The sequence below is a fragment of the Physeter macrocephalus genome, chromosome 21 (genome assembly GCF_002837175.3).
Source record: "Physeter macrocephalus isolate SW-GA chromosome 21, ASM283717v5, whole genome shotgun sequence".
Taxonomy (NCBI): Eukaryota; Metazoa; Chordata; class Mammalia; order Artiodactyla; family Physeteridae; genus Physeter; species Physeter macrocephalus.
The window spans coordinates 117080120-117101602 of NC_041234.1; the positions used below are offsets into that span (position 1 = coordinate 117080120).

Sequence of the window (21483 nt, forward strand, 5' to 3'; positions counted from 1 at the left end):
ACATGTATAGCTGATCCACTTTGTTGTAAAGCAGAAACTAACACACCATTGTAAAACAGTTATACTCCAATAAGGATGTTAAAAAACAATAAAAAAATAAAAAGAAGTAAGATGCCACGTAAGTTAGGATAAATACAACTAACTGCTGGTGATCCAGAAATGTGACGAGCCGCTCATTTCGAGTTTTCATGAAAGTTCCAAATGGTCAACTTGCAGCTTCTCTTTGATTGCCCATTGCTGTGTACTAGAGCCTTCCTGACACCAAGCTCTGGCTCCCAGAGACCCTGGGATGACACTGGGGCCACCTAGATGATCCAGAACCATCTCCCCATCTCAAGATCCTGAATTTATTCATATCTGCAAAACCCGTTTTTCCACATGAGGTACCATATTCACAGGTTCCAGGGATTACGATTTGGGCATCTTTGGGGGAGTCATCATTTCACCAACCACATACCTCTTCAGTCAGTTAGGGCTTTAAACTATGTCATATACGGTAACTTGCCCGTGAAAATGAATGTGAGTGGATAGGTGTGCATCTCCTTCTTACGCTTTGCAAATAAATTGAGCAGACTCCATTTCAAACACCAGAATCAGACAAAAGGACAAAATCCCAGTGTACACACACATTAGACAAAGATTATCTCCTCGGAGCCATGCCAGGGTGTAGCCCGAATTACAAGTGGATGGCTACTCACTATCTGCTTGTCAGTGGCACCAGTGCATTAGCACAGAACATACTTGATTCTGAGTTGCTTGTGATAGTATTGGGACATGCAGTCTTTTATTTTCAAACTGTGCTCAGGGGCCATCCCAGGGCAGAGGAAAAGCTGCTGGGGACTTCCTCCCCTACATTCTGCCCAATCCCTCGTTTCCACCAGAGCAACTGTGTTTTTATCTGTCTTACGTATTGTGCTTCTGCCTACACTTTCTATTGGACAGTTGGGCTAAATGGATTTTCTGGGGGAGGGTTGGGGTAGATTTCAAAACTACTGACTCAGACCAAAATGGATTCCTCCCATCCCCGGGCTGGAATAGGCTCAGGGCTCAGAGTGTCTGCCTCTAGGGGCCTAGTATGGTGAGGCACATAGATTGTTCCAGTTTTGGAACCCAGAGTTCAGAGAGGAAAAGGCGGAAGAGAGGAAAGATCAGCTATAAATGTTGATTCCTTTGCCCCAGGGCCATCCCTTTACAACTTGATGATGGAATCAAGTATAGAAGCATTTCAAATTATCTGGTAGACAGACATTTGATCTCTATAAAACCAGAAAAGGGTCATGTTGATGAAATTCGTACAGGTCTCAACTAAAGACGAGGGTTTAACAACATCCTTGATAGACTCCCCCATCAAGCGTCTCATGCTACGTCTCTTTGGCAACGTCTGGGCCTTGTGAAATACGCTGCCAAGATCAATACCCTGTGGACTTGCTTGTCGAATCCTTCCCATATATGTTTCCCACTACAAAGTCATTATCCCTTCTGGAACCTTTCCTTTCTGGTGCCCACACAGCTTGATTGAGCAGAATGGCCAATTCATCATCCCTGTTTATCTCCTGAGAGAGGAATTTACAGTTAAATTAGGATTCGAGTCAGATAGCACTGATGCAGATGTTTGGTTTTCCAGAGACCGTTAATCTGAATTAGTGAAAAGTCTGATTTATGAAGTAGCCCTACAGAAAGGCAGCTGTAATCCTCTGAGGTTCATACAAGAGCTCTGTGACTGTGTTGCCAAGAGTAGGTCATTTCAGACCTGCCTTAAGGAGCAGATTGGATTGGGCAAAGGTCTCCTCACACATTTTCTCTAAGGTCCAAACCATCTCCCTTAAAACCCCCTATGCACTTTCATTTCATGAGGATCATAATCTTTGAGCTGGAAGACACCTTAAAGATCATCCAACTCCTCTGTGGATCAATAATAGGAATCTTTATTGCCGGCTATCTGGTCACCTAAGGGTATCAAGCTCCCTGGCCTACAAAGCAGTGGCTTCTTTCTGTGGCCAGCTGTAGAGTTTTAAGTCTTTTCTGATGTTGAAGTGAGATCTTTCCTGGCTAGATCTCTAATTCACTGGTCCTAACTTTACCTTGGAAGACTCTCAGAACTAGCCCACTCCCTTTCCCATAGGACAGACCTTCCGGTTTTTGAAGACCGTCATCACGTGAACCGCCCTCCTCCCTGCCCCAGAGTCTCCTCTAGGCAAAGTAGTCCCAGTTCTTTCCTATGGCTTCTGGACTGTCTATCTAATGGTGTCACATGCATATTGAGCCCTTGACTGCACAGGAGGCCTGGTCAGTATAAGCATAGAGAGACTGTCATGTCTAGAGATTAAGGTGCCTAACTACCTCTTAAAACCCATCTTTTACATGATTACTCCCATTCTTGAAGTAATAGAATCACAGACAGAAATAGGATTCCGTGGAACTGACCTATACTTCCAACAAGAATCCAATCTCTGTCCCAGCTAAAAGCACTGGCGTTTATGCAACCTTAACCAAGCCAAGGAGACAACTGCAGAGTTTATATGGGGAGGGACCTCCGCAAACTGTGTGGAATCACATAATTATTTCACAGGTAGAAAACATCTTTCAAAAACGGGGGGCTTCCCTGGTGGCGCAGTGGTTGGGGGCCCGCCTGCCGATGCAGGGGACACGGGTTCATGCCCCGGTCCGGGAGGATCCCACATGCTTTGGAGCGGCTGGGCCCGTGAGCCATGGCCGCTGAGCCTGCGCGTCCGGAGCCTGTGCTCCGCAACGGGAGAGGCCACGACAGTGAGAGGACCGCGTACCGCAAAAAAAAAAAAAAAAAAAAAAAAGGAATATTTGAAATTAAATATAGAATAATTTGACAATCAAAACCATCATAATAATACTTTTGTGCGTATTATGTAAATATAATTAAGCAATTAATTTTAATTTTGGCTAATGTATATGGCAATGGAACATTTAAGAACTTAAATTTTACCATAAAAAAAAACACGCAAAAAACCCTCATCTTTTCCCCCTAGTACTCTCAAGCTTCCACACTAGGGCCAATGCTGTCTGCAGAAGGCATCTTAAAGACCTCCCAAACTTCTCTCCCACTGGCCTGCTCTTTGATCCCCTTCTCTAGCCCTGGATTTCCCCACTAGGTTCATTGACTTGCTAAGGCAGCTTCTTTGCCCTCAGTCTGGCCCGTGACCATGAAGACCTACTAAATGGGATTAGGATTAAAATGAGGCTTCGCTCCACTCAGTACAGACTGCTCACCCCGATGGGCACAGTGGCAAAATCTGATCTTTGAAAAGGTTGAGCAGTTCACTTTGAAGTTGTTCACAAACGTGGGTCCTTTGAGAAGTTTTATTACATTCGGGGTGAAGTCACAGAGTACACTTTTAATATTTACAGACTATGGAGTAGGTGGCTTAATATATTAAATGCTAATGATTTTTAGTATCACCTATTATCTTTGTTGTAACCACTAGCCTTCTTTTTAAAAGCAATTTATTAAAATATGAAAGGAAATGGTTCATGGGAAATAATTCTAATGCAGTTGGGGAGTGAAGAATGTGGAAATTGCACATTTGTCCTTCATCTCCTAGGCGGAATCAAGTATTGCGTGGACTAGCGTCCCTCATAGCCACTTTAATATACGTTTGAAAACTAAACTAGCGACATATGAAAATAAATGTAGCAGAAGTGGGAATTTAACTAGCTGAACAGCTAACGGGTTTCCCTCGCACCAATGCTGGCTCTTCCCTGTCTCCAACTGTGCAACTGCTCGGAGAAGGCAATTCTTTCTCATAAAGATGTTGAGGTCCTTCACCCCCCCGTCTATACTTGTTTCCCCTAAGCGGTCATTGTCAATGTTGACTGGCCGTGAGATCCTTCCCGAGAACACAGCAAGAGGTTTAGCTGTAGGAAGACTTAGGGAAAATAATTTCAGTTCTCATTTCACTGGATCTCATTCAAGGTTACTCTTAGGTTTCAAATCATCTTTATTTCGTATCTGCATCTATACATATATTTACAGTCAATTTTTCATATGTGGTTTCTGTCCACGCCTACAATCTCTTAATCACAATTCCGAAATTCAAAGAGTTTTGAGAACTGTTACTTTGAGACAGACTCATTTTGATGACAAAACCTGACCTAAACTGATGGGCACGTACTAATTTCAAGTCTTTATTACTTTTTCTCATTGCGACTGTTAACTGCGGTAATATTAATGAGTTTTATTAAAGGGTGCTTCCCCGATCCCACTGGGGGGGTATTATAGATATGGTATAGCTACCATATTACTTTTTTAATTTAAAAAAATGTGAATATCAAAATTCGTCTCCCTTCCAAAGGCTTTGGATAAGGAACACCTGTATACAAACACATACACACACAAACCAGAAATTAATGTATAGATAGGAAAGAAAAGTAGGAGACAGCCTTTTCACCTGAAAGTCGTAAACACGGGAGTACAAGTTAGATGTTAACTCTCAGTCCTGGGCTGTATCTGAAACTTTACTTGGGGGGAATTGAGGCCAAGCAAGTATAGCCTCTGGATTAGTTGCACTTAAAGCTGTTCCCTCAGTCTTTATTTAGTAACCAAAGACAAAAACAATTGATTAGATTTAGAGGGTACTTTGCATAAATATGCAAGGGTACTTTATGCATAAATACTAAAAAGGAATGCAGGGAAAGAGGCACACTGAGCTGTATGTCGATCCCTGGCTCCACTGTCTCTCTCTCTCTCTCTCTCTCACACACACACACACACACACACACACACACTTTCCCAGGGGATAGAGTCCCCTATTTCTTCTGCTTCTCCTAATCTCTTGGTGCCTTTGGCAGACGAATGTACTTGCAGACAGCATTTACTTAGCAGATAGCATTTTAAAATGAGCTTCGGCTATATGAAAGAAAAGAGCTACCTGGGAGATGAAAGGGGCCGTCTTCAGGGACACGGGGCACACGTAATGCAGAGGCTCTACGCATTGGATGGTGACGGATGAGACACCCATGCTGGTTTGAAAGGGATCCTATGCCTTCCCAGGCAGCAGCCGAGCATGGCTCCAGCTCACCAGGCAAGAGCTGTAATGTTGAAAACTAGGCTCCAGTGAGGGTGCGGGGTCGGGGCAGGCGAGGAATAATGGTCTCAGGCAGAGGGGGGCCTTAGAGTCCCTCTCTGTCCGGTTGGAAGGTGGAGCCACAGGACCAGGTGCCCTCCAGGGCCAGGACTGGGTTTTCCAGGGAGAGCCGGGCAAGGAGCTGGGAGTCTGAGAGGCAGTGAGGTTTGAACGGCCAGCCGGGCAGATAGGAGGACCAGCCCAGCACGGCAGCGAATATGCTCTGGCCCCCAGCCCATCCCTGTCCGTGATTAAACTTCTCTCCAAAGAGGGACCTGGGCTGATGAGACAGAGACGGACAAGACCCCTCCCCCTCCCTCGAATTTAGAGCCCCATTTTGGAGTGAAAGCAGAGCAAAAGTAGTCCAAAGAGACGATGAGGAAAAGGACAGAAAGGCTATGACATACCCCAGAGTGCCAAGAGGCAGCTGAGGTTGATCTGTTGCGGGGCACAGAGGGCAAACGATTAGCAAGGAAGAGTATGGATTATCAATAAAGACAGTGGCAAGTGGTGTCAGTTTCCCAATGCTTTGCTTGGTCAGCTTGACAGATTTAAAATCAGTCATTAGACATGGTTGGTCCTTTATGATCATACCTCCTGGTAAGTGTTTTAAGAAGGGTTTAAGAAATTCTGCTGGAGGAGGCCGAGAAGTGCATCCTATCATCCCCTAATTCACATGGTCAGCCCTGCTCACCTTGGGGCCGGGCGCTGGACACCTGGCCGTGACCGTCTTCACACAGCCCTGCCCTCTGAGGGACCTGAGAGGCCACGGTCCCAGTCTCACTTCTCTATCTATTGATTGCTATGAGACTGAGGCAAGCCCCTCCCACTTCTCTGAACCTCAGTCTCCCATGATGAAAGCGAGGACAATACTGTGCATATAGCTAAGATCAGAGCCCCTTGACAGACCTGTGGGTCGCTCACGGGGCCTCCTGAGCCTCACGTTTCCCACCTGTGAAATGGGATGGCAAAAGCTCCACTCACCTGCCCCTCACAAATCATCAGCGTTTATGCCGACCTGGGCTCTTTTCCAGCTGCTCTGAGACCGAGTGGTGTCGTTTTCCTTTCAGCCCGCTCTTGGCCACGCCTCAGCCCACACCTGCAGCGCCAGCCAGCGGGGGATCCGGCAGCTCCAGTGACTCCGAGAGCAGCTCAGAGTCAGACTCAGACACTGAAAGCAGCACCACTGACAGTGAAGCCAACGAGGCGCCGCGCGTGGCCACGCCAGAGGTGGGTGACGGGCCGGGGCCCCAGCCACGGCTTACCTGCCCCGAGGCGGCACCTCCGACCTGCACACACACAACAGTACAGCAATCACGGTATTCCAGCGCGATGAGGGCTTCAGCCCAGCATACCCGTGAGAAAAGTACTCAGGTGTTCGATAGCATTTTTTTCTTCTAACCCATGTACTTGCGTGGTCTCTCACAGACATTTCTTTGCCGTGTGACCGATTGGCTGTGTGACTCACTCAGCTACTCTGAGCCTTGAGCCCCCCCATTAATATTACACTGGACTAGTAATCACTTTCCAGAGAATCAGCAAAGCCAGTCCAGACCCACTTCTAGCTCTGGGGACACCACCCCTCCCTCTAGGTTGAAGTGATGAAAGTCCCTCGGCAGGTAAGACCCAAGGAGCGTGATGGTTGAAAGGTCACAGGTATTTTTTTTTCATTTCAATTAATGTTCTTCAAGTGTACTCGATGGTAATTCACGAAAACATTTCACACAGCCCCGCAAAATACCAGAATTAAAATTTGGAGTTAAGAACCCTGTCCTTCCCCTCTCATCCTCTCTGAGTGTCAGCCTCTCAGTTCCCCCGAGCCTGCACCTCGTACAGCAAGCAGATCCCTCCATGGCTCTGGACACGCTTGCTTGTCAATAATCAGAAAAGAATAACAGAAGAAGATGCCAGAGTAACCTTACCGCTAATCATAATAGCTCACACTTCTCGAATGTAGATCACATGCCGGGCACCGTGAGAAGCCCGTGACTTGGATGTTCTCCTTTCATCCTCCTAACAGCTCTATGGGGTCCTTGCTATTATTATCCCATTTTACAGATGAGAGAATAAGGTTCTGAGAGGGTAAGAAAGAACTTTCCCAAGATCTCACGGGCAGGACTGAAACCAGGTTGGAATCACGGCTACTCAGACTCTTTTGAATTCTGTCACCCTCTATTGGCTGGTGCCATAAGCCTCAGCTGATGCCTTTCAAAAAAAAGGAGTTCTAATAAAAATGAGGGCTCTTTTAGTTCAACAGGCAGAATTCAGACTTGGGAATCAAGCACCCGCCTTGTACGCATCATTACCATGGCTTAACGGCGGACGCTCATGTCTGCGTGCGTGTCCCCGTCAGTTGGTTATTGCCCATACACCGAGGAAAGTGCAGTGGTTTTTTTGGAAGTAAAATCTTTTCCTCCTTCGGTGAAAATACAAAAGGCCTCTTCTTTTTGCAGTGAATTACAGCATCGTGTAGGAGGCCCTGGCAGTTTGGCAGAGAGAAAGCCTTTCCTTTTGAATTACACTTGAGGCACGCTTACATTTCTTTTCAGGACCAGAGATCACTACCTCGGCCTCCTGGTAAGAGGTTGAGTAACGAGTCCCACCAAAGGACTTTGGGAACCCGATTCCCTCCCAGGCCTCCCTGCCCACTCTCTGGAAAAACTCTCGGTGAATAATTCCTTCCTTGCTGGCCAAAGTAGGGGATAGTTTCAGAAAAGCAGTGGAACTTAGTTTAAATAAGTAGATCGGAGCCAGTTGGTGGAGTATTTGGCCATCTAGGGAACGTGATGAATGTGAATTCCACGTATGTTTCTAAATGTGTGAATGGTCCCTTAAGAGCCCACGCTTTTATCACCCAACAGTCAGTGCACTGAGGGTCCTCCTGACTTCTTCCCAAAGGTGAAATTCATTCTTGCCGCTGTTTCTCAATCTGCAGCCTGAGCCGCCCTCCACCAACAAGTGGCAGCTGGACAAATGGCTTAACAAAGTGACATCTCAGAACAAGTCGTTTATTTGCGGCCAAAATGAAACGCCCATGGAGACGATTGCTGTACCTCCTCCAATCATACAGCCAATGGAAGTCCAGGTCAAGGTGAAGGCAAACCCCAGCCAGGTCCTGGCTGAACCCAAAGAGAGGCCTCTCCTCAGTCTCATCAGGGAGAAAGCCCGTCCACGGCCCACCCCCAAAATTCCAGAAACAAAGGCGCTGAAGCATAAATTGTCGACACCTCTCGAGACAGCGTCTCAAAGGACAATTGGGAAGAAACAGCCCAAGAGGGTCGAGAAGAACCCCAGCATTGAGGAATTTACCTGGCCCAAACCAAATATCACCAGCAGCGCTCCCAAAGAAAAGGAAAGCATGGAGCTTCCTGAGCCCCCGAGAGGCCGCAACAAAGCCACTGCCCACAAGCCGGTCCCTAGGAAAGAACCGAGGCCCAGCATTCCCTTGGCTGCCGAGAAGAAGAAGTACCGAGGGCCTGGCAAGATCGTGCCGAAGTCCCGGGAATTCATTGAGACCGATTCGTCTACGTCTGATTCCAACACAGATCAGGAAGAGACCCTGCAGATCAAAGTCCTGCCTCCTTGCGTGGCTCCTGGGGGCAGCACTGCCAAGTCCAAGGACACCTGTGGGGCTTTGATCTGCAACCCGCCCGTCCCGAATGAGGAGCCCGCTTTTTCACCCATCCCTGTCATGCAGCCCGAGCTTCTGTCTCCTCTCCGAGATCACGAGAATCTGAAAAATCTCTGGGTGAAGATTGACCTCGACCTACTGTCTCGAGTGCCTGGCCACAGCTCACTGCAGGCGGCGCCGGCCAAGCCAGACCACAAGGAGACGGCCTCAAAGCCCAGGCGGCAGGCAGCTGCCGCGGCTGCGGATAAACCTGCCCCCAAGGGCAAGCGTAAGCACAAGGTAAGCCGTCAGGTGTGGCCTGCCACGTGACCGGGGGCAGCGGCTGTCCGGGAGCTACTTTGGTCTTGAGTCTCCTTTTCCAGCAGGCTGGTGGCAGTGGATTGCAGTCTTTGGGGAAGGCAATGATGCTTTCCGTGGGAAATGCAGTATTTGACGTGACCAGGGAGGAAGTGTTAAGGATAATCAAGGTTTGACACCCAATGTCAAGAGTATCCCATGTGGCGCGTGATGTGTAGCAAAATGAGGAGTATGAAGAGGCTCCTTCCCCAGGCACCAGTCCCCCAGGTTGGCTCCTTAAGCTGCTCCTGCTTCCCAGATTCATGGGTCATGATTCTGTAGTTCCCCCACCGCACCAGCGGCAGCGGGGCACCAAGGATTCCTAAGGGCAACATGCATCCTTGTTAATTTCTCCATACAAACAGCAGGATCCCTGCAACCCAGTTATATTTTGAGTATCTCCTGGCTCCTACTAGAAACACGTTCTGTCCAGCCTGCTTGGCCCCCTGACCTGTGTGGTCGGCTTGACTCGTGAAAATCTCACCTGCAAGACATTAGGGTTGGGTTCCAGGGCTACAGATATAATCATAAGGTGAAACCCGGAATGGCCTCTTCCATTTCACGTACATCTGGGGAAGTGAGTTTGTGTCCAGTAAGTTCGTTGTGTTGCATCTCTGGATCTCACAGTAGTCTTTTAGCGTAGCATCATCTCATGGTGATATTTGAGTAATATTATTCTGAACGGCTGCCATGGGGAGTCCTGCAGGGGTCATTTAAGTCATCATTCAGCTTTAGAGATTCACAGACGGTTTTATCTCTGAGCTGGGCACCGACTTATTCAATGAGAGTATTCCAAAATAGGGACCAAAGTCTGGTCCCAATAGGAGGACCAAAAAGTCTGCTAGGGCAAGGGACCTTGTGCCCTATCGCCGTTTCCCTGCTCTTAGTGATGACAGCAGTACAGCCAGGAGTAAACGTGTACCTTCAGAGCCACTACCTGAAGGTCCAGAGGTGTGCCTTGCATATGGTTAATTTCCTTGCATATTTTTGGTTGTAGAAGTGACCTTTATATGTTAACCCTAAACCCCCAGGGTGCTTGGACAGGATTTATGCCGTGTTAGAATCGCAGTGTTAGTTTCTAAACTACTCATTCGTGGAGGCGTTGTTGCTGGGAGCAGTGTCTGAAAATTACAGATTCTCTTTACTTTTGGTATGATATCCCTGTGCCACCCGATCAGAGGCTCACATCACAGCTTCACCCTCTCAGATGCCAGCTTCTTGGTTGGAGTAGGCGAGGCAAGACTGATCGCTTTTCTGTCTGATCAAAGGTGCACTTTTAACTCCCCTACCTAATCTAGGACTTAACACAGAAGCCGGCTGTCTCCCTTGCTCATTGTTTTTAAATGTCTGCATGTGCCATGGATTTCAAACTCTGTGTATTTTTTCTTCCTGTTAAAGCCAACAGAAGTTGCGGAGAAAATCCCTGAGAAGAAGCAACGCCTGGGGGAGGCGGCCACCATCTGCCTACTACCGCCTTGCATCTCACCAGCTCCCCCCCAGAAGCCTCCCAGCACTAAAGAGTGAGTTTGCCCTGGGCTGTGTGATACTTTGCTTGTTCAGACTCTTAAGACATCCCAAAGGGACCCTTGGCCGGGGGCAGGGGGTCCTGTCCCAGAGGAATGTTAGTTAGGTAAGAAACAGGAGTCTCTCAGTCCTGTCCTGACAGCTGTCTCTGACCACCAGTCTAACAAGGGTGGGATAAAGGGTGGCGCTCAGGCTGCCAGATTTGGGGTGACTCCTTGAGCTTCTTAGCAACATTTCTCTGTTCCAGCTCAGATCGATGACCAAAATCGGCGAAAGTGAACTTTTAGCGCTGAGTGAAGGGTAAGAGGAAGTAAAGGAATTTAAAAGGGGCAGCATCAAGAGACACCTATCCCTTGAGCCAAATCACCTCCTTCTGGGCAACTTCCAGTTCTGACGGTGATAAATAAAAAGATTTCCCTGGAAAGCAACCCCTTGGCCTCAACAGGATGACTCAGCAGCCGCTTCCTCTTTGGTGTCATTTCTCAACGCTAATGTGAAGCTTGAGGGCTAGCAGCTCCATGCTGAACGCCTCAGAGGCCAAGGGGAGGCCAGAGAGATGAGCTGTCTGGGCGTGCCCCCCAGCCCCAGGCGGTTCTGTGCTGGGAAAACCCGCCTAGGGATGGACGCGTTAATGCTGATCGGCTGGCACCTCTTCTCCCATCTCCCTCTTTGCAGGAGGTGCCAGAGTCAGGCAGGAGGCCTCCTTGTCCCATCCTCACTCACACGACCCCAGCCTTCCCTACCAAACATTGTGATGGAGTCCTTCTGTCTCTTACATATCATTTCCCTAACAATCGTGTCAGCTACTGGAACCATTCCGTCTGGATAATTATTGCCATAAATTCATTCAAAGTTTTAGAGATTACTTCCATCAAAGACCAGTTTTGGAGCCTGTTAGCAGCCCAGAGCAGAGAGGCAATATGGCTAACTGCTGCTAACAGTTGATTTCACAGATCACTGTTCAACATCAGTGATAGGGCATCAATCTGCCACAGATAAGATGTCGGAAATAAGTTATCAGCTTACATTTGTTTGGATCCTGGTTGCTTAGAGATGAAAGGTAGGAAGAGACCAATGACCGCTAGATCCGCTCAGTATGATAAGGAGATTTGGCCCTAGGCTGCCCGTCTCCCTGTGGACCCGAAGCTCTTGGTGACAGGCATCTGTGTCCCCTGGCATAATTTGATCGGAAATATCCCTTCACATACTTGGAGTTTTCAGAATTAGTAACTCTTCCAGTGGAGCAAACCAGCCCTTTTTACCCCAGGGTGGGCCAGGCATGTGGCGAAACAGACTTCTTTCCCAGTGGTCAAACGCTGTCATTCCAGGGCCCTCGTACTTTCCAAGGAGGAAGGGCTAAAGTGGTGTCCCTGTAGCGGCGGTACTGACCCAGCTCCCAGATTCTATCTACTCGGGCCGGGCCACCTGAGGGCACAAGGAAGAGCCAGCGAGCCGTGGGGCATGGCCACACCATCAGTCCCCATGGCGAGCCTCCTTCAGCGACCCAGCGATCGGTCACTGGTCCCCATTTCATGGAAGAGAGATGATCAAATATTAAATCGATGTCTAACAATTCGAATTCGTTCTCATAAAATGGTGTTTTACCTCATGGTCCTTAGGATCTTTCTGCTTTCGTAGTAGTTCGGAGAGCAGTGTTTGCCTAGTAGCGTTTATCATTCAGGAAGGGCCTGGATCGGGTTCTTCACACTTGTCCAGCAAATCCATGTCTGCGGGAAAATCTCGGGCGTCGAGGGAGAAGGAAGCAGGACAGACCTCTCGGAGGTCTTCTCCTGGAAGCCCTCTCCTCAAGCTTTGTCTGCTCCTCTGTGCTTTGTTGACCCTTCAGACTAAATCCTTGGACATGTCTATGAGACAGCGTTCACTTTTCTCTATGAATATTCTGAACCTAGCAAAGGATGCCACAGCGGACTATGACAGCTGGAGTTTCCCATCGTCCACCAGAAGGGCCCTGTTGAGTTCCTTGCCCCTTCTTTGGAGCTTGAACCCTCAGAAGGGCCCCTGAGGCATTAAATGGGGGACTCTCTTGCCTGCTGTCCTCCTATACAAGAGCCAGAGCCTATACAAGCGGTGCCCTTATAGTAAGAAGCCATAATGGTGACAGAGTGGTCTCTAGAAAATGCTCCCTGGGTGTCTTTCACCCAGGAAGTCATTAAAGGCCACATGGTTCCCGGTCACTATCATGCAGACGGAAAGGGGGCCAGATGACTGTGCCCATTGCACTGAATGTACGGAACTGGGAACGATGTACTGTGTACAGTGGCAGATGGGGAGGCCTAGCACATCGATAGTTGCCAATGGCAAATGGACTGCCTCTAGGGAACAGCTCTTCCCCTTGCAGCCCACCCTCTTCTCCGGCAGCTCAGGTAGTGCAGGAGTGGTCATAGGTAAGGAACCCAGTCGCTCCTATAGATGCCACAGCAATGCTTGACTCCTTTCTATGTAAATTCCCCAAAGTCCGATTCCTCTGTGATGATTATACTCAGTGCGGGCTGATGTTGGTGGAACCTCCTCGTGGACGTGCATCCTAATCCATATTTTCACCGTTATTTTCATCAGGCATCACCACTATCTTAAAATGATTCTTCATGCCCAAGCAATTTAAAAAATCCATTGGCAAATATTTTGTAATTAATTTTAATCCATTAAGGTAATGGCAGAAACAGTGAATTTTCCGAAAATTCAGCTGCCTGACCAAAACTGACATAGGACCACATTTATGGAACAGAAGATGACAGATATTATTACAAATGGCAAATTTGGGCAGCAGAAGTGGAACGACGGGACTGCATTGACTGCTGCCGTTTCAGGAAATCAGACCACTTGAGTGCTTGCTTGTTCATCTTTGATTTGTTGCTTTGAGATATTGTAAATCTATATTTCTAGACACTGACTGAAATTGACCAAGAGGAAAACATAAATTCTTGTTGACTTAATTTGCTGTTGAAAATTGTAGTCAATAATCACGAAAAGTAAATGGCTGCACAGTACAATATGAGTTGTCTAAGAAAAGATTAAAATTCAAGTAATCTTCATTGATTAGTCGAAGGCAGTAACTAAAATAAAAATCCATGGCCCAATTACCATGTTAAGCAGCTAGCATAAGGTTTTAGTTGTTCTGTTTTATTTCAAGTCTCAGTCTATTTGGTGATGCCCACTTAATGGGCAGATAAATCAGTTTGAAAGCACAGGAGCACTTCTTGGACTGCGGACGTCTTGCGGAAAGATGACAAAATATTTTTCAAATGGACTTTTGTAAACCGGAGTACGTCAGTACTTCCGTATAACAACTGAAGGTCAGGGGCTCATTATGCCTTGCGTAGAACAGTTAGAACATACAATTTGCAGCGTAACCCAAAAGTATTTAGTGCATTATTTATTTCTGTGTAATGTATAAGCATAGTATTTCTTAAGAGAGTATCCTTCCACTCATTGTTTATTGTACCGTTTATTGTGTGGCTATGCAGTTAAGTCGTAGGGCAGAATGAGTAGGAGCCATCCTAAAAAATGATAGGATTCAAGTCTGCATTGGATTTTCCATAAAAATCTGCTTAACAGTAATCTTAAAAGGTTACAGATATCACACTGGGGCAACACTCCATTAGACATTTCCATTTATCATGGAGTTCTGTTTCCAAGACCCGTGTTTATTCTTAGATACATATGGCTGCATTTATCTATAACTCAGTCTAGAGGGAGGGCTCCCTCTCTATAGATATCTATGTCTCTATGCGTTTTTATGTATACTCTTCACCACAAGTGAAGGACCATCAACCAACATATTACTTTAGCTGAAAGTACCAGCCTCATGGGAAAGATCAGAATAAAGAGAGACAAAATTTTCTGACACCCTCTACTTTTTGTTTACACAGAAATAATTCATCCAGGAGAGCAAACAGAAGAAAAGAGGAAAAGCTGTTTCCCCCTCCACTTTCCCCACTGCCAGAGGATCCTCCACGCCGCAGGAACATCGGCGGCAATAATGGTCCCTTCAGTCAAGACAAGACCCTCCCTGTGATTGGACAGATCACCTCGACCAAACCTAAGAGGAGTGAAGGCAAATTCTGTGCTACTTTCAAGGGGATATCTGTAAACGTAAGCATCTCAGAAGAAATCTTATCATTGTCAGGTGGAAACAAGTTGACCCAGCTTATCTAACTGAACTCAAGATGAATTTTTCATTCCAGTCTTACTTCTCCAAACAGATTATTATGCAGGCATTCAGGGCCTTGGACGTCCTTTGGTCCAATCCCTTCAGATCTTGGGGGTGGGGGACACTTCCACAGTACTGACCGCAGCATCTGGCACATGGGAGGCACTGATCATTTACTGAAAGGGAGAGAACAAATGGACGGAATTGCCCAAGGTCATGGAACTGGGGCCGGGACTCCAAGTTACATCTTTCCACCACCCAGCTTAGCAGGTGTGAATTGTGTTTTAAAATAGTGACTCCAAAGGATGGAGTTTAAAAGGCGAATCTGTTGCTAAAATCACACAATTGTGGTTCTCTAAGCCAAACTAAAGGATTATCCCATCCTTTCGATTTTCTGCGCTGCTGCTCGATTAGCATAAATAATTGAGAAGTTGTATCACTTTTCACATCTATACACAATGTCTTTTTATCTGCCCCAGGTATAGGTACCTGAACCGTGAAAACCATGAGCGACCGTGTCGCTAGTGAATGTTAATGGCAGATGTACCTGCCTTTTTGGGTAAATGCACGTATGCGGAGATACAGCATCCATATGCATCTGATCTCCTTTAAGTGTAGTATGAAAAGCAAATGCGTGAAAATCAATGAGTTTTCAAATGTCTAGCGCCAGCCTGGTGGCCCCTGAACCAAAAGCGCCCATTTAACACTTTCATGAAAAGCCACGAGGTTTAAGGACCTGAGCTTTAAGGACCACAATTTACATATCTAGGTAAATTTTACTGGTGACGTAAAGAAATTGCTCTATTACAGAGTTGTCACTTTCCAAATGAAATTTGTATGTGTGTGTGTGCCCACATTATATTTGCATTCACATGTAAAGATGCTGACTTATAATGTTAGGAATGAAACTGTCTATTCTAAACAGTAATTACACTATCAATCCTATTTTTCACACTGAATGTAATTAATGTTAGAAACTCCAACGGCTTTCTTCTACTGCAAGCTTTTGGAGGGCATGCGCCATATCTAGGCAATTCTCTTCATATAGCGCCTAGTACATGGTCACAAATAATTAGATGCTTAATACAGATGTTATTATGACAATGATAATAAGAGGATCCTGCAAAGGCGTTTCCACGAGAGCTGAAAAGTACTGGGGAAACCTGATAAACATGATTACGTTTTCACCTAGAAATGGATCGTTCTTCTTGAGGAAATCACCGGGGTCCCCATGATGGACTGAGTACCTGTTGCCTCTTCTTTGGCCATTAGTTTTTTCCACTAGTGGCTTGAAATCTGAGAGACTTTGTGGAAGTTAAGAGACTTGCTTGACATATAGTGCTAACACCGCAACAAATCTGTTCTGTGACCTTGGGCAAATTATGAAACCTCTTTGCGTCCATGAAATGAGTAGATTTGACTAGATGAGCTATACGGGTTCTTCCAGCTCCAAAAGCGTTTTCCGTTTTCTGCTCTCAGAGTCTTCTCTGTCCCATGTGTGCACGAAGTCCTGTTTATTGACTCAGTGGATGAGTGAGGGTCAACAGAGGACGTGTTTATATGACTTACATGATCATGGCTGAACGCGGCCATTTCCAGTCAGATGTGCCAGGACCGACATCACCTCCATGTGCGTGGTGGACGTGGTGTTTCAGGGTTCTTGTCACCTGTCTTGGCCGTAGAGACACGTGCCTCTCTCTGGGGCTGACCCAGCTGTTTGGTCTGGGTCATCTGGCTTTGGCGGTAGAAGCGTGGAGCTGGCTTAGGAGTTCAGAAGCCTCTGAGTTTTTTGTGTGTTTGGGTTGAATAAAATCCGTGATGAACTTTAAATGCTTTTCTCCGTATCCACCATAACCATCTTCAGATGTGCAGTCTCTCAGCACAGTTATCGCAATGAGCTCTTGATGGTAAGAATCTTTGATAATCGGAAGGTCCAGGATGAAGTGGAAAAGATAAGACTTTCATGGATACAAGAAATGTTCACATTTGACTTTTCGCTGTAAAGTGACCCTTTTGATTAAGGCAGGCAGGCCCGCGTTCAGCAAATCACTGAGTGCACTGGGCGGTGGGGTAGCGGGACGGGGCTGGGGTGGGAGTCTCGTAAATCAGAGACGGCCCCAGCGCCTAAAGGGTTCCCAGTCTAAGGTGAGCAATGAGACGTGTATGTGCTCGATAAACTCGGATACGAAACAGCTGCTGATTGGTGTCTTAGGGGAGGGCTTGAGACACACCCTTCCCATCTCTAAAGGGACCAGAAAGGTTTACAGCACTTCTGGCCATATACATGAGGCAGTTTTCCTGGGAAGGCATTTGTTGAGCTGGGTTGAGCTGAGAGTGTTAAGGAGGGTTTAGTAATGAGGGGAAATGATTAAACAAGAGTGTGGTCTCTACGCACAGTGGAATATTATCCAGTCTTCAAAAGGAAGGAAATTCTGACGTGTGCTACAACTTGGGTGAACCTTGAGGACATTATGCTAAATGAGATGAGCCAGGCCCAAACAGACAAAGAGTGTATGATTCCACTTACACATGGCACCTCGAGGAGTCAGATTTGCAAAGACAGAAGCTAGAAGGGTGATGGCCAGGGGCTGGGGGTGGCAGTAAGGGGATGGAGACTTACGGTCTAATGGGCACAGAGTTTCAGCTTTGCAAGACCGAAGAGCCCCGGAGATCGGTTGCACGAGGATGTAAATGTGCTTAACGCTAGCGCACTGGCCATTTAAAAATGGTTGAGATGGTAAATTGGATGTCATGTGTATCTTAACCTCAATTTAAAAACGGAAAAAATACAGTACATTATCGCAAGGTGAAGAAAGTAACGAAGAGGAGGCTTTTTCAACCCTAAGACTGCGAAGGACCCAAAGCAGGAAAGTGGAGAAAGCCTGATGAGTTCAGTTCGGTGGCAGGTTCGTCGGCGGGAGTCGGGAAGGGTGAAGCCAGGTCAGGAAGGGCCTTACGCACCAGCAGAGGAGCTCAGCCTGGGGTCTGCACTCAGCCGCAAGGCAGCGGAACGCAGGGAGCCCGGTTCAGGAAGCTCAGGCTGGCAGGGAGCAGCTGGAGGGCGATTGGAAAAGCTGGCTCAGAGGCCGGGCATCCGGCCAGGAGGCTGTGTGACTGACTCTGGCTGAAGCCACGAGAGCCTGCACCTTGAGGCTTCAGAGGAGGAAGGGACAGATTGTGAGACACTGGGGAGAGGGAGCGAATAGGACTTTGCAATGGATTAGACGAGGGTGATGGAGAAGGAGAAATAAGAGAGGAAGCAGAGCAGTGGTTTTCAAAAAGAGTTTCAGGAGCATGATCATGTTCTGAAATGAAATAATTTACAGAACTTCAGTATCTAAAACTGGTTAAAGCAGAGCAGCTCAGGTGGAAGGCAGGGCGGGGCGGACACCGGTTCTGATGCTCCTAGCCCAGGGATGACCACCATGCCCTGACCGGCCTGGAGAAATCCCGCCTTGGTGACAGGGGAGACCATCCTGCCATTCACAGACAAAGGGGACCGGTTTGGATGTCAGTTTGGTTTCAGAGCAATTGGAGGTGCTGATGGGCCGTCTTGGTGGAACTCTCCAGAAGTGATCCCTGCAGGAGCATCAGAGAGAGGGTAAGGTGGAGGTTTCCCTCGGGGAGTTATCTGCTTACTGTCAGATCTGTGCCAGTGCACGCAAGACTGGCAAATCCTGTCATGGGGGCAGAGTCAGCGGCGTGAACACGGCACGTGGTCTCGTGACGCAGAGTGTCACATCGTTACAAATCGTCCCCCCTGCTTCGTGCATCTGGATCCCATTCTTTCTATGGCAATGACAGTTCAGGGTGGAACTCAGAAGTCTCTGACTCCTTTGATTTTTGACCTGGTACAGATCAGCTTTCACCCTCCCAAGGCCTGGAAATGAAGAGGCGCTCCCGTGGCATCCCCTAGCAGGAAAGCAGTCAAGGCCTCGCGTGAACGGAAAGGCAGCCTCAGCCTCGGTCCCAGGGTACTGACTGTTGCAGTGCGATGCCTGGTGTGCTGGCATTTTGCTGCCCTGGATCTGGCATTTTGCAGAGTGACTAGAGTACTTTTCTTACCCTAGAGACAGTTTCTGGGCTGCTTCCCTTGTCAGAAATATACACGTCAGGGTGATAATCTCTCTCTCTCTCTTCTCTCTGCCCCTCTCTCTCTCCTTCCCTCCGTTTCCCATTCTTCTCCTCCCCCCCCTCACATCCCCAACTGGATTTAGACCTTCACCAATGACTGTCTCACTGGGATGATGGAGCTATGTAGTCACAGCACGTGACTAGCTTGGTGTTTGGTGTCATCATAGAACAAAAGCTGGTGATTCCCGGAGTTCATGACATGTAGCAGGGTCACCTGTGTATCCTCCAGCTGTGTGCATTGTTTTCTTTCCTCTCGTCTTGTTTCCTAGTGTGCTTGACATGCCAGGCATTTATGAAAAGATGCTCTAAAAATCTGGACCTAATGGAAATTCTTTGTCCTCCTTTTTCCCAGGAGGGAGACACTCCAAAAAAGGCAGCCTCTGCCACCGTCACTGTCACCAACACTGCTATTGCCACTGCCACTGTCACTGCTACTGCCATTGTCACCGCCACTGTCACGGCCACTGCCACGGCCACTGCCACTACCACTACCACTACCACTACCATTTCCACCATCACCTCCACCATCACTACCGGCCTCATGGACAGCAGTCACCTGGAGATGACATCCTGGGCGGCCCTGCCCGTTCTGTCCAGCAGCACTACCAATGTCCGGAGACCCAAGCTCACTTTTGATGACTCGTATGTTGTCCCCAGATTCTCTGGAGTGGTGAATGGGGGTGGGGGCAGTATGGCTTTTCGAGCACCGTGCATGTGTCACCCGAAATAAGACCTCAGAGGCAGCAGTGCAGCTCCTATAGCCTTGAAGGTAGATTCCTCCTCCTCCTCACACACACCTCTATCCCCATCGGGAAACGTCGCTGGCCCATTTTAATCGTGGAGCTCTGTTAACTGTTTCCGAAGGCAGGTGCTGAATCCCAGCTTGCTCGTCCTCCTTGCCTCACCCGTGTCCTCAGATAGAGCTGTGTGCCAGCAAAGAGAATTATAGCTAGGTTCTCTTGGATCGGTTTGGGCAGCTGGAATGGTTGGGGTTGGAGGATGTGGGTATTTATCCTAATGGGCCATTATGCACTTCCGATTCCATTCACTGGACTATTTCAAGCTTGGTTATTATATGCACGACAAGCATTCATCGGCCCTGTTCAAGGCATTGTATAGGAGTGGATTCATAGCCCCCCCAAATTGTGACTATTCGGTCTTTTAATGAAAAGATGAAACATTGCTTTCTGAACGTGCTCGTTTTGTTTGTTTAGGGTTCACAACGCTGATTATTACATGCAAGAGGCGAAGAAGCTGAAGCACAAAGCTGATGCACTGGTAGGTTTCCTCTCTCTCCCGTTGCTCTCCTTCCATTCAGGTAAGAGGCTTTGAAGGAAAACAAAGAAGGCAGAAGGCACTTTACAAACGAGTCAAACCTTTTCATTGCTGCTGTGACACAGAGAGATTGGAGCTGGTTAATTCCTTAGCACGGGATTCCCCAAGGTCTTGGTGCCACGTTGCCCTGCCATTCTTGGTTTTCCCACTCTTCTTCCCCTTGCTCCCACTTCAGAAGCTCAGTGGCTTGTACTGTCTTTCAAGTGATTTTGAAATGACCTTTGAAACTGCCCTGGGGAAGCGGGGAGCTCCCATGGGTTCCAGTAAACCCGAACTGGTGTGGGCAGGGAGAGGGCTGCTGAGAGCCAGTTAAGGGGCCTCAGTCATTGGCTCTGGGAAACTCAGGCCTGTAGAAAAATCTCAGCTCCTCGCTGCATTTGATGACATGGTTCCAGAGTGAGGCCCACAGCCAGCCTAGGTCCCTGCACACAGAAAGGAAGTTCTGTTCTCTGGATTTCCCCCGACGCTTGGCCTCGCTGCCTCCAAGGGTTGTGAGAGCATGGGGAGTCGTCTGATTGACTGAGCCACCTAACAGGGGGGTCTCAGTCGTGTGGTACAATCACCTGGGGAGCTTCAAACTAGCCCTGATGCCCAAGCCGCACCCCAGGGCAATGGAATCCGAATTTCCGACACTGGGACCCAGGCACGGGTGTTAAAGCTCCCCCCGGGTGATTCCCAAGTGCAGCCAAGGTTGAGAACCACTGCCCTCAATTCAGGGCCCTCACCTTTGACTAAAGCCCAGCATAATTAAGAGGTGTCAGTTCAACTCCGTTGGGTTAAAAAAAAAAAAAATCACATCCTCCATCATCACGTTGTGTCCAGCCAGGACTTAGCTGCCCTGTGCTGTTTGCCACTGGGAGGGCTGTAATGGGGGACCACGACGGTCTCTGTGCCGTGGCTTGTGCGTGGCCACCATCCACTGCCCTCCAAAGGGCCACGGTACATAAGGAGATAATCGGTATGTCTTTAGTATTAAAATTTCCGTGGGGTGTGTGAAAAAAAAAATCTCCCTCGGTGGCGGGTGGGGCTGGGGAGGAATGATAAGAAAAAAAAGAAAAGCTTGAGCAATGCTCATTTAGAGGAAGATGTCTTTGCTTGGCTTACGTCTACACCAGAGCTAGGCACTCCTTTGGAGTTCAAGCCCCTAATTGGCCCTGTGGCCCATGTAGTCTTCTCTCTGGACTTCAGTTATTCCTTTTGGAAAAAGAGAGATTCGGGCCAGGTGATCTTCAAGGATCCTTCCAGCTGTGGGCTTG

At 47.8% G+C, this 21483-nt stretch overlaps 1 protein-coding gene across 2 annotated transcripts in view; it reads left to right on the forward strand.

Annotated features, from left to right (window-relative positions):
• Window positions 1-21483, forward strand: part of AFF2 (ALF transcription elongation factor 2) — a 496057-nt gene that overhangs the window by 452720 nt on the left and 21854 nt on the right. For both annotated transcript variants that reach the window (XM_024117055.2, XM_055081794.1), the window contains 6 exons: window positions 6167-6326; window positions 8032-9006; window positions 10462-10583; window positions 14478-14700; window positions 19245-19534; window positions 20107-20170. In XM_024117055.2, coding sequence (XP_023972823.1) covers window positions 6167-6326; window positions 8032-9006; window positions 10462-10583; window positions 14478-14700; window positions 19245-19534; window positions 20107-20170 — 1834 coding nt within the window. The remainder of the gene's footprint in view (window positions 1-6166; window positions 6327-8031; window positions 9007-10461; window positions 10584-14477; window positions 14701-19244; window positions 19535-20106; window positions 20171-21483) is intronic.